The sequence below is a fragment of the Aegilops tauschii genome, chromosome 3 (assembly GCF_002575655.3).
Source record: "Aegilops tauschii subsp. strangulata cultivar AL8/78 chromosome 3, Aet v6.0, whole genome shotgun sequence".
In the NCBI taxonomy this organism is placed as follows: domain Eukaryota; kingdom Viridiplantae; phylum Streptophyta; class Magnoliopsida; order Poales; family Poaceae; genus Aegilops; species Aegilops tauschii.
This window is the reverse complement of record NC_053037.3, coordinates 76,098,609-76,110,882: the sequence shown is the minus strand read 5'-3', so window position 1 is coordinate 76,110,882 and position 12,274 is coordinate 76,098,609. Positions and strand designations below refer to the sequence as shown.

Here is a 12,274-nt window from a genome sequence, read left to right as displayed (position 1 = left end):
CAAATTATATATTTTTTGTATACATTTTTTCTATACACATTTAACATTTTTTGAATGCATGATTAACATTTGTCAAAACATTATGTAAATTATATTTTTGTAATATATTCACATGCTTTCCGAATTATAAGATGTTTTGGATATTTCAATATGGACTAGATACGGACTAAAATGAGTGAACCTACACACTGAAACATGTTTAGATACATTCAATTTAGAATAAAGCTGAAAGATCTTATATTTTGGAACCGAGGGAATATTTTTTAATAATTTTTGGAAGTGTAAACAAAAGTAAAAAAAGAAATCAGAGAATGAAAATAAAAAACGTGAAAAAACAGAAAAAGGAAAGAAAAAAATGGATCCTGTGGCCTCAGAGCACCTGGGCTGGCCCATCTGGCGCTGCCCTTGACGCGAGGGTTCCCTTCATCTCGCTGTAAGCGAGACATAGGGGCGCCCGGTCCAGGGAGCCCGCGAAGGCGTGCACCAGCACCATACGTGACACCATCGCACTGCCATCAGACGCTTCCTCTCGTCCTCCATCTCCACCTTCGCCTTCACCTTCGCCTCTGCTCCGGGGAGAAGCTTCCAGAAGGTTCTCCGGCCCGTACCCCGGCCATCTTCCGGATGGAGGCGGCGCGTCACGCGGGGAAGAAGCGGGGTCCGGACGACGAGGCGGAGGCGGAGGTGCACCACACGTTCCGGGGCGCCGCCAACGCGCTCTCGCAGCTCTACGCGCAGGCCGTCGCCAACCAGAAGGCCTCCTTCATCGCCGGCGAGCGCCACGCCATGGTCCGTAAACTCAACCCCCTCCCCCGCCTCTCCGTTTTCCGCCGGTTGCCCGATTGATCGGTTGGCGCGTCGTCTGATCCTGCCTTGGCAGTTCTTGGGTCCGGTCAATGGCGAATTATGCGGGGATTAGAGGGTGATAGGGCTCCGCCTCGAGTTCTTTGTGATTCCCGGTGGTCTAGGATTGAGAATTTGGCTCCTTTTGCTGAATTTGGCCGAGAATTCTTGGTGTGGTGCTGGGATTTGGGGGCTTCTTGGGTGGAGCATGTCACCTGTTCGTGGAAATTCGGTGTGCGGCGAGAAAACCAGATATAATCAAAAAGAATAATGCACGGCTTGGTACTTCGCCAAGATGGTGGTGCACTGTTGTGCGACACCATTGGAGCTGAAGAGAATCGGAGAATTAACAGCTGCAGCATATTACAGAGTGTATCAACAGCGTCAGTTGTGCGTGCCATCCGGTGATCTCTATGGGACTAAGAGGTGCTTCGGTTGGCGCTGCTAATGGCGCTACGATTCTTTTGATGTCGCGGCACGTTTCGGGGCAGTGTGGTGGTAATGTTTGTTTTCAAGTGGGTTAAGAGACTAGTGCAGAGCCCAAAGCTCAACACAGTGCACACAATCAGTCCTAAAGAGTAAGGGGTTTGCAATGTGCTGCATATATAATCATGTATGCAACTCGGATTTCACAGACGTTTTGATGATAGGAATCGACTTTGTGTTCTGAGTGGTAAGTTAGGTGTTTGTCTGAGCGGCATGTAAGTTGTGTGTGGAATCTGTTCAGTCCACCACTTCGTGTTCTTCAATGTAGTGCCACATACTGTCAGCTAATAATTTGCTTCAATTGATCCAACCTCTTGCCTTGGATTTTTGGCAGGAGCGTACCCATCGGTGGATATCCAGTCAGCATGAAGAAGCATCGGGAGTGTCTGTTGCTGATGTACTTGCTTACTTGCAGGTCATATGAATAACTTGTTCTTTTTAACTGAATATCAACTTGTCTCAACCAATTCTCTAAATCTGTTTAAACCCTAGGTTACATATTATGCCAATGCCTTGTGTCGGATGCAAAATGTAGCATGTGTTCGTTAACTAAGATAATTGGCATCTCTTTTTGGTCCAGAGTAAGATATACAAACATCACAAAATCATTCATTTGCCCATCGAAATGCTAAAGCTGCTGGTAGCAATACATGAATTAACTTGTGCCCTCGATCAAAAGATGATATTTCCCTGTTTGTTTTCTTTAGCTCTTGCTATTGTTATGTTAGTATCTGGCCCAAGTCCTTGATACTTCTCTTCTTTACACAGAATGAGATTGAGAGCAGAGGAGGCATGGCAGGGTCTTCACAACATCCAACTCCACAGCCAGCATATGGTCTTCCTTCTGCAAATGTCCAAATCAACTCCTTCTCATTTGGAAATGTGGCAGCTGCACTTGACTCTCAGCTGTACCAAACCGATCAAACAAGAACTGCAGGCATCTCAAATGCTTTCAGCAGTCCTTCACAGCAAAATTCCCATTCAAACCATCTGGTTCAGTGTTCAGGAAATGGCCCTGTAAACTCCCCGCCAAGTGGAAGCAGAGCTCGGGATGACCATTCTCCCCAGAACCAGGACTCTATGCATCCCAATTCGTACGAGCTCTCCATGGATATGAATCATGATGCTCCTTGAAGTTGCGAACCACCATATGAAAGGTGTCAACAGCATCAGTCAGTTTATTGGAACCTCCAATATCTGATCCTTATTTGCTGGAGAAGTCCCATGAACTAGAGGTACATGTGATTCCCCTCCAGAACTCTCTTGCCTTTGTCTGCGTCTCTTGGCACAAGGCTCCTGCCTTGTGACCATACTGCTCACTCTTCTGGCACCATGTACATAACAGCCTGAAACTATCCTTCTGGTCTCTGCTGTTGATTGCGGATTGCGATCACCTGCTTTCTCGCTTGCTGAATGGAAGCTGTGAACCTGCAGGTTGTCTCGGCATAATCGTGCCTGCATTACCAGTTCTTTTCTGGTCATTATTACCAGACAAGAGACCATGCTCTGGTCAACAAGGATCATTGTGGTGTTGTTGCATATTTGTGTTACTGATATTGCTGCTATGTATGTTCTATATACACCTGTAAAAGATGCAGCGGTGCAGAAAGAGATAGAACCTTGTTTCACCCCGTTCGTTTTTGTTGGTTGAGTGTCTTTACCTTGTAGATGTTACACAGAAAGCCTGTGTGTGTACCCTGAATAAGCACCGAAATAATATACAATAATATACAGTTGACGATGCTTGTCAAGTTTTCTATTTCCGACAGTACGCCAATACCATATCTTTATAGAAGAAAGCAAAGATATTTACAAGAGGCTTTGCACCGGATGTGAACATCTGAGCAAAGAACCCATACCACTCCACCCAAGTCCTAGCCTACTCTCTCACAAACCGGTGGAGAGCTCCTACTTTAACACCTGCAGGAGGAGGACAGCGTCGTATACACGCCCGAGGTCGCACAGGGCCACGCAAAAGTGGCAGTTGTCTGCGGATCACTTTTTTTTTTAGGGTACGCCAAAGGGTGGCAAGTTAGGGATCACAAGACGATCCTAACATAGCCAGACATCCACTCCGAAAGTCTGACACTAATCCTCACTAACTACATGATCTCCAAAAGCTCCTGTTGCTATCCAGTTCCTAAGTTCGTCGAAGATTGCCTCGGCCGTGCCCCACTCGTTCAGGATGGAACGATTTCCAAACACTCTCCCATTGCGTTGCTTCCATGGACTCCAGCAGATGAGCATGACCACCGCATCAAAACGTTTCCAGGATCCCTTAGAGATACGTTTCCTAGACGCCGACCACCATGGCACCAAACTATCCAAAGCATTAGGGCAGAGCTGCGGATCCAAGTGCATCCTGCACATGCACAGGTACCATACTTGTCGCGCAAACACGCACTGCAACAAGATATGATCAACTGTGTCTTCCTCTTGGTCGCATAGAAAACATGCGGAAGTTTGGTCTTGCAGACCATGGCGGACTCTCCTATCTGCGGTTCACAGACGGTACTGGACTGCAAGCCACATGAAGATCTTGCAAGCAAGCGGCATCCAACACTTCCAGATAGCCGAGAAAGAATGAAACCGGATCCCACCTTGACAGAGCATCTTATAAGCAGAGGACGCGGTGTATGTCCCATTGTTGTTCCAGGCCCAAATTGGCTTATCTTCAGCCTCCGGATCCAGTTGTACGTCCATGAGAATCCCCAAAAGGGTGATGTACTGGGTGAGCCCCTCCGTGCAAAGATCTCCAACGATGTCATTGGCCCAATCGTGTGAGTTCAGGGCATCTAGAAGACTTCTCTTGTTGCGCACTTGCGTCCGAACCCGAGCCACCACGAGGGGAGCAATGTCGTTTATGGTGGCCCCATTACACCATCTATCCTTCCAGAATAGGATTTGCGCTCCTCCACCAATCTGCCATTTGACCAGGCTCTCAAATGCAGCAGTCACGTTTTTATCCATGACCAAGTTGAGGCCCTGCCAAGGCCTCGTCCTGTCCGTACGCCTCAACCACTCCCATCTCAATCGTAGGGCAATCCCGTGTTTGTAAAGATCAATCACACCCAGTCCACCGAGCTGCTTCGGGCGACAAACCCTTCTCCAGGAAACAACACACTTTCCACCATGGACCTCCTCGGTGCCGCCCCAGAAAAAAGCGCGACAACCTTGGTCGACACGCTCCAAAGCCCATTTGGGGCCCTCCGCAATCATCAGATGGTGAGTAGCGCGTGCTCTCATAACTTGGTTGACGAGGATGAGACGACCGGGCCTGGTGACTAGGCCTCTTTGCCAGCCAGGTAGGATGTGCAATGCCATGTCGACAACTGGCTGCCATTCGGACCTTCTAAGTTGCTTGATACTCAGCTGTAGTCCGAGATACTTGCAGGGGAAAGCTCCAATCTTCCAAGGCAAAGCACTTTTGACGAGCTCCTCATCTTCAGCCTCCGAATGGATCATGATGGCAGAGGATTTGGCATAGTTCACTTTTAATCCAGAAGCAGCTCCAAAGATGTCGAGGACCTCTTTCACAAAAAGCAGATCTGCAATGCCAGGTTTGATGAATAAAACTACATCGTCCGCATATAAGGATAGTCGCTGCAGCGGAGTGCAACCTCTCATGATACTTAAAACTCCATAGTCATGTGCCTTGATGACTATCTTTGTAAGGACGTCCATGGCAATAACGAAGAGTAAGGGGGAGATCGAGTCCCCTTGTCTTAAGCCTTTAGTATGCATGAACTTAACACCTGCAGATCCATTAACCACCACTCTAGAGCTGGCCGAGGTGAGCAAAGTAGCAATCCAAGATATCCATCTGTCTGAGAAACCCTTAGCATGCAGCACCTCGAATAGAAAGGGCCATGAAAGGGAGTCAAAAGCCTTGGATATGTCTAGCTTGAGAAGCACTCCTTTAGCTTTCCTGCGATGTAACTTACGTGCCATCTGCCGGACTAGGAGGAAGTTGTCATGCAAGTTCCTCCCTTTGATGAAAGCGGATTGATTGACATGGACCAATTCTCCCATACGTGGCTTGAGCCTAGTGGAGAGCAGCTTCGAGGCAAACTTTGGTATGCTATGAATAAGACTGATCAGTTGGTAGTCAGAGACCGAACGTGCCTCCGCAGATTTGGGGATTAGGGTGATCAAGGCTTGATTCAGCCGGCCGAAGCCCCGACCATTCCCAATGAACATCTTGTGAATAGCCGCAATAAGATCCACCTTCACTATCTCCCAGGCGCTTTGAAAGAACAGGCCGATGAAGCCATCCGGACCCGGGGCACGGTCGGACGGCGAGTCCTTGATGACCGCCCAAATTTCCTCCTCCTGGAACACACAGTCTTGCTCCGATAGATCGACAGGTTCAAGCCCTAGAGCTTCCAGATCCAGCGTAAAGTCACGGGCAGTATCCTTGCCCAACAACGCTTTGTAGGCCTCATGGAAAGCATCCTCTTTTCCTTTCTGATCGGTGATGATCCTATCCTCCACTTGGATAGAGGAGATATAATTCTTCGTACGTCTCCCGTTTGCCACTAGATGAAAGAGTTGTGTGTTCGCATCCCCTTCCTGAAGCCACGAGATCCTTGATCTCTGTCTTGCGATCGTCCTTTCGAGGGAAGCCAGGGCCAGCACAAGGTGTTTGAGAGTTTTCCTGAGCCAGTGCTCCTCTGCCGATAAAGTTCGCATCTCCTGGGCACAGTCGAACCTCAAGATCACTAGATTTGCAATAGCAATTTGCAATTTAATGTTGCCCACTTTCTTCTGTCCCCAAATTGCAAGCGCGCGCGCCGTGTTTCTGAGAAGGGTATCAAGTCTCAAAAAGGGGTCTGTGATAGAAGCCTCACACACCCAGGCCTCCTCCACAACGTCCATAAAGCCCTCCATCTTAACCCAGAATTTCTCAAAACGAAAGCGCCTTTTGGTGAAAATATGTTCAGCTAAGGCGAGATGTAGTGGACAATGATCCGAAGTCGAGGTGGAGAGCGCTTGTAGCAAACAATCAGGGTGGTCCAACTCCCAGTCCACAGAGACAAATGCGCGATCAATTTTGGTGAGTGTGGGTACCTCCCTCTCATTACTCCACGTGAATCTACGGCCATGGAGGAACAACTCTTTTAGACCATGATCGTCCATGAAGCGCTTGAACTTTCCCATCATTCGACGATCCAGCGTCGAATTGTTTTTGTCTGCCGCGTATAGGATTAAGTTGAAGTCACCAATTACCAACCATGGACCAGGGCACAACATCCTACGTTCCGAAAGCTCCTGAAGAAAGTTAACCTTTTGCTCGTCTTCTTGTGGCCCATAGACCACCGACAGCCACCAAGGGGAGCCCTTCTTCGGTGACACAAAACCCGTAATGAAGTTTGTATCATTGACAAAATTTGTCAATAGGACCTTTTTGGAATCCCAAACCAGAAAGATTCCACCTCTCGTGTCGGACGCCGGCGGATAAGTAAAACCATCATAATTAGGACCCATACATTATAGGATTACAAATTGATCTACCAAGTCGAGCTTAGTTTCTAAAATACAAATTATTGCCACTCGCACAGAATCTACGAACTCTCCGAGCGCCTTTCTTTTTGCTGGACTGTTGAGGCCTCGCACATTCCAGCACACCAACTCCATCGCGTCGCACAACATCAGGGAGAGAAGCTCCCGTGTCGCCCACCGGCTACCTATTGGACCATAACCGGCTCAGCCTTCTCCAACGCATCGCCAAGGTTGAGAGGGATCGCCTTCCCGAAGATGGTTGCAATAGCTCTCAACTGTGGTTCCTGTAGTGGAGAATCAAACACCATCCTGAGCTGACCTAGCGCATCTTCGGAGATCGCCAGGTCCTCGCAGTCAAACCCCAGGGTCTTGAGGAGAATAGTTTCAGCAGCTGATGCCCTGGACTTCCTAGGTCCACCAATGCAAGTCGAGCGAGTCGCTCGCCGAGGCGTGAAAGGGTCCTGCCCAGCACGAACTCCACTCATCCCTTCGAATTCTTTGAGCAGCGGCGGAGCAAGCTTCTTGAGTAGGCCAGCACAAAAAGTCTTAATGTTGGACAGGGCAGCTTGCTCCTTGGATGTCAGGTTGGGCATAGCCGGAAACACAGCAAGCTCAGATCTCTCCTCCGATGAAAGCTGCATGGGTTGCATGGCCTGCATGCCAACCCCGGACGTGGTCATATCGGGGTCCAACCCGCTCGGCGTGGGAATCGAGCCAGAAACCACCAGGATCGGTCCATCATTATTTCCATTTGTCGCATGCATCAGAATCTCGGACACTGGGGCCCAGCCTTCGGAGTTGGCCAATGGCACCACTGGACACACAACATCCACCAAAGCAACCTTGGGGGGCGCGGGGAGAAGAAGGCCAGTGGGCCCCAGGGAATCTCCAACAGGCGAAACCGGACTGGCCCCGCTGTCACACCTAACAGCAGCTTCAGGCTCCACCGACCCCTCCTGTGCGGATAGGACAGGGGCAGTTTGAATCGCCAGTTCCACATTGGGCGGATCAGCCGGGCCAGACCGCGGAGCAACCTCCACCACACAACCCTGGTCAAAAGCGGTCTCCCGGGGAACAGCCGAAGGCGACAGAACATCCGTCTCTTGCGCAGGGTCTGGCGTCACCACCGGCTCTGGCCCCAGCGGCCGTAGCGGCCCCACCTGAAGAGTGGGATCTTTTGCATCTTCCTGAACCATCACCGGCGCCACCACTGGTGCCGCCACAGAGCGCGTGTGAACATCCCTGCCGATCTGGACCGGAGCAGGGGGCACCATCGGAGAACGGGACGTCGCCGCTCTGCCATGCTCCATAGGTGGCAGCCGCCAGGACAAGGGCCCGATGCGTCCGAGGAGCACCTGCCGGTAGGAACCACCCATCCCGCGTGGCGGTTGCACACCTCCGCGGTGATCACGGACACCCCTAGTCCATGGTAAGACACGCCATTCCCCCACGCCAGAGAAGTCGCCGGAGTCCTCAGGTAGGCCTCTCTGACCGCTGCCGTCCGAGCTAGGCGGCCGCAGCCAAGCCTCCGGGCCATCATGCTCCCTAATCCTCCCAATATGAATCAAGGTCTTGTATTTGAACAACTGTCTGGACGTAGGCTGGCGCGCGGCCGGATCAAATGCCGCCTCTGGCTCCGGCACCCAAAGCAGCTTGTCCATAGGCACCGAGTCTGGATCGACACACCAAGCACGAACTTTGAACAGGGAGAGGTCTTCTCTACTTGCGGTCTCAGGAGCCAAACTGTCAACAAGGTAGGAGGAGCCGAGCAGCTCCGCCGCCGTCTCTCTGGTCCAAACGTGAGATGGCACTCCTTCAATCATCAGGTCAACTTGCGAGCGCATGAGTCTGGACACCGCCTGGGCTTGCCGCAGCCATGGTTTGATGAAGAGCTTGAAGAAACCATGCTCGACAGAGCCTGCTGCCAGCGCCTTGTTGCGGAATTCAGTCCTCGCAAACAGCACAAGAAAGTCTTCAGGGTGGAACTTGTGAACGGAGAAGAAGTGGCGGGGAATACGCAGCTAGACAGAGATGGCTTCGGTGGCATCCTGGCAAGACACCGGAGGCCGAGGACCTCCGACATATGCCACCACCGCCAGCTGAAGGCGACGCTCTAGGTCATCTATCTCCGGGGTCCGCAGGAGGATGCAAGGGGCACCAGAGTTGCTCGCCACTGCCAGCCCGAAATCCACAGGTGCGGTGTCGCCCGGCACTGACGAGGGCCCCTCCTGGGGAGAGGCCTGCCGAGTGGCCGGAGACAGCCTGCTCGCGATTCCGGCAGGCACCAGTGGCAGAGCGGTCCGTGCCACCTTAGCCAACGCCTCCCGTCGGAGATCCTCCTCCGATCTGGGACTCCGAGGCCGCTTGCACTCCGTGAAGATGTGCCCCTCAAGGCCACAGCGGATGCACAATGGCGGAAAGGTGCAGTCATCCCGGCGGTGACCCTCCCGAAAGCACTTGAAGCACAGACCAAAAAGGTCCGGCGGAATCTCCCTGCGCTCCAGCGACGAAGAAGGAGAGCGCGGCCTGGATCTGCCAGTGGCCGTCTGCTTCTGGAAAGCCTTCCGCTTTCGCCAGAGCGCCTTGCGAGAAGGGCCTGACCTTCTCCATGGTGCCGCCGCTCCAGCCGCTGCGGGCGGGGCGGGGACGAGGGGGGCGCCGATGGCTCTGGTCGAAGATGCAGAGCCCGACGAGGCGGAGAGCCCCAAGCCCGAGACCACCGGACACAGTCTCGAAGACACCGAACCCGGGCTCGCAGATCCGGAGGCCATGGCGGGGAACGGGGAGGCGCCGCGGGGGGAGAGGACGCCTGGGACCGGGGTGGTCACCGGCGTGGAGAGGGGAGGTGGACGCCGGGGCTGGAGTGGCCGCCAGCGGGGGTGGGAGGCGCTAGAGAGAGGGAAGCCTTGTCTGCGGATCACACTGAACAGAGGCAATGGCCTGACAAAGATGAATATATTGGATGTCGGACGTGAATGACAGATCACCCAACTGGTTCACCATCCTTATGTTCCGGGTATGAACCTCCACGCAGTTGTAGTCCATGTATCCAGCGGTCCCTCCAGAACAAAATTCGGTGGCCATCTCCAACTGTGATCTTGACAAGGTTGTCAGCTTTCCCGTCAAACTTGAAGCACCAGAGCTTGTAATAATAGATTCTTAACGCCTAGCTCTCCGATGCAAGTCGACCTGCATATGGTATTCCAGGCCACCAAATACTTTCTCTGTCCCAAAATAAGTGACTCTTCGACACCCAGAGGAACGAGCGCATCCACTTGTCTAACTCCTAAAAAACCAGACATGAGCATCTGAAACCATCAGGTGGTGTATTGATGTAGCAGCGATGACAAATTTGACCAACACAAGTTGCCCCGGACACTGGATCAGACCTTGCTGCCATGGAGAGACAAATTGCTTTGCTTGGTCTATCATCAGTTGCCATTCTGCTTTCGTGAGTAGTTTGATGGCTAGCTGCAATTCCAGATATTTGCAAGGGAATTCCCCAATCCTGTAATGCAGCACGGCGGCTACCCGCTGTTCGCACACGAACACATCACTGTGTACCCTCGACGCCGGGGGTGATGCACCACAGCTCACGTCGAAGGAGACCCGGCCGGAAGTGCGGTACGCAGGCAATCCGGCGGGCGCTTTTGTAGACCGAAACCCCACACGCTCGGAAGGGACCCTGTCAGGGCACGTGACGGCTATGGGCTGCCCTAGGTCGACCTGATCGCCTCTAGGGCCTCGAGGTTCGCCCCTTGCAAACGAAGAACGAATGAATAACGAGAAGAAGAAGAACAAGGGAGAGAGATAAAAGTAAAGGTAAAAGTGGTAGGTGGATTGATCGATTGTGTGTTGTTCAATCGGCCGTCATCTCTCATCTATTTATGAGGTGGCTGGATTTCCTGTACAAGAAAGGGACTCCAAATCCCTTCCAAATATTTCCAAAATTAACCGAACTCGGATTTAGGCAAGTTTAAGACACCAGTTCGGTTTTTGACTCTCACAGGCCACAAACGACCTCAGATGAAGATGCGCCCAAAAGCGAATTTGACCGTTTCGATGAGACAAACAATTTTTATGCTGAATGTTTTTTGATTCGAGGCAGTCTTGTGAGTCAAAACGCTCGCGCAATATAAACAATTGGTGGCGCAACTATCAGACAAATGTCTGATTGGGCGTGCCACTTTTTGCCTGGTGGTAGGGCCTCTAACTTTTGCATAAGCTCCCGGATTGAGATTTTTTATATATCAAAATTGATTGTTTCGACGAGGCAAAGACAATCCGTGTAGAACATTTTCTCATATAAGGTCGTCTCGGTGGCTTAATCGGTCAAACTGTACTCTCAATATAGGATCTTAGTACTTTGAGCATAGTTTCGGCCTTTGAGATGAAATCGGACGGCGATGGCCCAAACTTCAAAGATGTTCATGCCAACTATACAAAACTTTTTTTTTATGTAGACCACTTCTCCATTTGAGGTCATCTTAGTTAAGTTCTTGACCGTGCCAAAATCTGGTGTCAACACATGCCCCCCTGTTTTTCGGCAAAACTTTGTGCCGAAAAATAACTTGCACGGAGTTTGTTCTAAAGACGATCTCAACACTCCATCGGCCATTTGCATGTTTTTAGTATGATAAGTATATATCGGCCATTGCTTATTTGAACCTCTTAATGCAAACTTGGGTGAAAACTTCTCAACTCCTATAACAATCTGTTGATAAAGTTCAAAACCATCCTCCGAACTATATTGTTCACCCTTTTGCTAGGATTTTGCAGATAATCACGAATGAACTTCTTCCATTCCTTGCTTCTCCTGCATAAAGTTTCATTAGTGGCCGAAGCGATGAGCTCCAATTCGGCCTTACCTACGTTGGCGAGAATAAGCATCGGCTATTGATAGATATATGCAGTACACCATGATCAACATAGTAGCCAGATGCTTGCTGTACCAACTCATTTGCTCTTCAATTGTCATGTCCAGATATATGAGCAGTATTAAAGCAACCCAAGGTAAATTTTACATCTAGACATACCTCAAAATAAATTTCAATTGTCATGTCCAGATATATGAGCAGTATTAAAACAACCGAAGGTAAATTTTACATCTAGACATACCTCAAAATAAATTATAACGAATCATCGAACGCCTCAATATGTATAGCACCTATGGCCACCAAAGGCTTGTCTCGGTTTCCAATCAAACTAAGGACGATGTTTGGATACTACACCGGCCATGCTTTGACATATTCTTAGGACGATAGATAAATATCGGCCATTAACATAAGGTCCATGTAAACTTCATCCACCAAAGCAAGTATAGCTGAAATAAACAAATGAAATGACAAATGAAATATTTCGGCCCTTTGGGTCAGCAATAAACTTGTAGCTAATCAAATATATAGTGATTTGGTAATGCCCTTTCATGATATAAGAAATTATA

At 50.3% G+C, this 12,274-nt stretch overlaps 2 protein-coding genes across 3 annotated transcripts; one reads left to right on the top strand and one right to left on the bottom strand.

The window, feature by feature from the left end:
* The first annotated feature begins 468 nt into the window (after positions 1–468).
* LOC109777042 (uncharacterized) lies at positions 469–3,067 on the top strand. 2 transcript variants are annotated; one of them, XR_002236193.4, is made up of 4 exons: positions 469–789; positions 1,664–1,744; positions 2,098–2,564; positions 2,764–3,067. XR_002236193.4 is itself a non-coding variant. In XM_020335698.4 (3 exons), exons 1-3 carry the CDS (start codon positions 625–627, stop codon positions 2,461–2,463), a joined length of 612 nt encoding a protein of 203 aa, XP_020191287.1. In that variant the 5' UTR covers positions 469–624; the 3' UTR covers positions 2,464–3,067. The 2 variants fall into 2 exon arrangements, 1 of the variants encoding a protein (XP_020191287.1); XM_020335698.4 differs by having other exon boundaries at positions 2,098–3,067.
* Positions 3,068–6,789: 3,722 nt separating this feature from the next.
* LOC141020931 (uncharacterized) lies at positions 6,790–9,946 on the bottom strand. Its single transcript, XM_073495899.1, has one exon. It carries the CDS (start codon positions 8,673–8,675, stop codon positions 7,017–7,019), a length of 1,659 nt encoding a protein of 552 aa, XP_073352000.1. The 5' UTR covers positions 8,676–9,946; the 3' UTR covers positions 6,790–7,016.
* Between the last annotated feature and the right edge of the window lie 2,328 nt (positions 9,947–12,274).

Coding starts and splice junctions, on each gene's coding strand:
- LOC109777042 (XM_020335698.4), top strand. CDS start 625: ATGGAGGCGGCGCGTCACGCGGGGAAGAAGCGGGGTCCGGACGACGAG. Junction 790..1,663: donor CCGGCGAGCGCCACGCCATG/GTCCGTAAACTC, acceptor GATTTTTGGCAG/GAGCGTACCCATCGGTGGAT. Junction 1,745..2,097: donor ATGTACTTGCTTACTTGCAG/GTCATATGAATA, acceptor TTCTTTACACAG/AATGAGATTGAGAGCAGAGG.
- LOC141020931 (XM_073495899.1), bottom strand. CDS start 8,675: ATGCGCTCGCAAGTTGACCTGATGATTGAAGGAGTGCCATCTCACGTT.